This window comes from Sitodiplosis mosellana, unplaced genomic scaffold (assembly GCF_009176505.1).
Source record: "Sitodiplosis mosellana isolate CC-2019 unplaced genomic scaffold, AAFC_SMos_1.0 Smas_scaffold_6730, whole genome shotgun sequence".
Taxonomy (NCBI): Eukaryota; Metazoa; Arthropoda; class Insecta; order Diptera; family Cecidomyiidae; genus Sitodiplosis; species Sitodiplosis mosellana.
The window spans coordinates 1-1,605 of record NW_022601889.1 but is presented as its reverse complement, the minus strand read 5'-3'; the positions used below and the strand labels follow the sequence as shown (position 1 = coordinate 1,605).

At 40.4% G+C, this 1,605-nt stretch overlaps 1 protein-coding gene across 1 annotated transcript; it reads left to right on the top strand.

Annotated features, from left to right (window-relative positions):
• Positions 1 to 4: 4 nt before the first annotated feature.
• LOC129579901 (integrin alpha-PS3-like) lies at positions 5 to 1,590 on the top strand (the record flags this gene model as incomplete). The annotated part of the gene is made up of 5 exons (XM_055470085.1): positions 5 to 53; positions 126 to 737; positions 845 to 983; positions 1,057 to 1,437; positions 1,521 to 1,590. Coding segments are annotated over 5 exons (1,251 nt in total), but the record flags the coding sequence as incomplete, so codon positions are not given.
• Between the last annotated feature and the right edge of the window lie 15 nt (positions 1,591 to 1,605).

The following is a 1,605-nucleotide window of genomic DNA, read 5'->3' as shown; positions in this document are numbered from 1 at the left end:
CTTCGGAACAACCATTTCGAAAGTTGGAGACATTAACCAAGATGGATTCAATGGTAATTGTCTATTTAATTATTTACAGATAAATTGGCAGTATATTCAATCTCGATTTTGTTTGAAACACTTAGATCTCGTCGTTGCGGCACCATTCGAAGGAAATGGAGCTATCTACATTTACCACGGCGGCGCAAATGGTCTTCCGGCAAAACACAGCCAGAAAATCAGCGCACCACATAATTCATTGCAAGCAAATCAGATGTTTGGCCATGGCTTGTCGAAAGGCGCCGATGTGGATGGCAATAATTACTTGGACATCGCTGTTGGATCGCCAAATGCCGAAACCGTTTACATTTACAAATCGTATCCCATAATCCGAGTGAATGCCACCATCTCACCATTCAGCCAAGAAATCCAGACGACCGACAAATCGTTCAAGTTTAATGTGTGCTGGCTGTATGAATCATCGTTCCCAATCGCCTTTGATGTGCATTTCAATGCCACGGTTAGGCTCGACGGTCAATTGGGTCGTGCGGTTTTTCAAGATAAACGAAACCAGTATGGAATTAACAGCAAAATCACGTCTGATGAGCAGTGCATTCTGCTCGAGGCGTTTGTTACATTTTCTGCTGTTAATATCTTTCGACCCATCGAACTTGAAATGACACACCACGTGCTAAATGACATTTCCAACAACAACAGTGGTAGCAGCGATGATAACAATGCAGCAAGTGAAACACAAGGTAATTAATATACTGAAAATGTATCGGTTTACCTGAACGCAAAACGTTCAACAATGGAGCGGACGTGGCACGTGGACTAATGTTGTTTCTGTTTTATTTGATAACAGCGTTCTGTGGAACATGTGTTGCAGTTAATCCAAACGACTCGAAGACTATCAAAAGCAAAATCGTATTCAGCACTGGTTGCAGAAACGCTCGGTGCACAGCTGATTTGAAAATAAAGAGCTCATTGGAAAATGTCCCAAGGTAATGTTGATTATTGTGAGTGGTTTTATTCTTCTCTTGATGATATGATCTAACTTTGTGGTTTTCCCAACAGTTTGCCCTATATTCTGGGCAGCAGCTCGTCACTGACAATGGCATATTCTATCGAAAATAGTGGTGAAACAGCGTATCTAGCTCAAATTCGAATAGTTCTACCCGAAGCCGATGTTCTGTTCACCAAAACACCATCCAATTGTAAACTCGATGACACCGCTCCTAACTCAAATGTCATGGAATGTGATCTGAACAATGGTTTTCCCTTGTACACAGGCAATAAGACCTCAATAATAATCAGTGTTGACATAACTAAGCTCGACAGCAGTGAATTAGTTATAAGAGCAAATGTGTTCAGTGCGGGAGACGAACAGAACGAAGTAGATAACGAGGACGAGAAAATCATTCCACTGCAGAAGTTCAGCAAAATCGAAATATTGGGGTAATATTGAATTCTCATTCCTTATTTGAAATGAGGATCATTTGCAGCAAACTCTAAATATTTTGAATTCATAATTCTTACAGAGATTCAACGAAGAACCAGATCACATTGCAAACCGAAGTGGAAAAAGAGAATGTGTCTCATACATTTGAGGTATTGTTTGAAAAA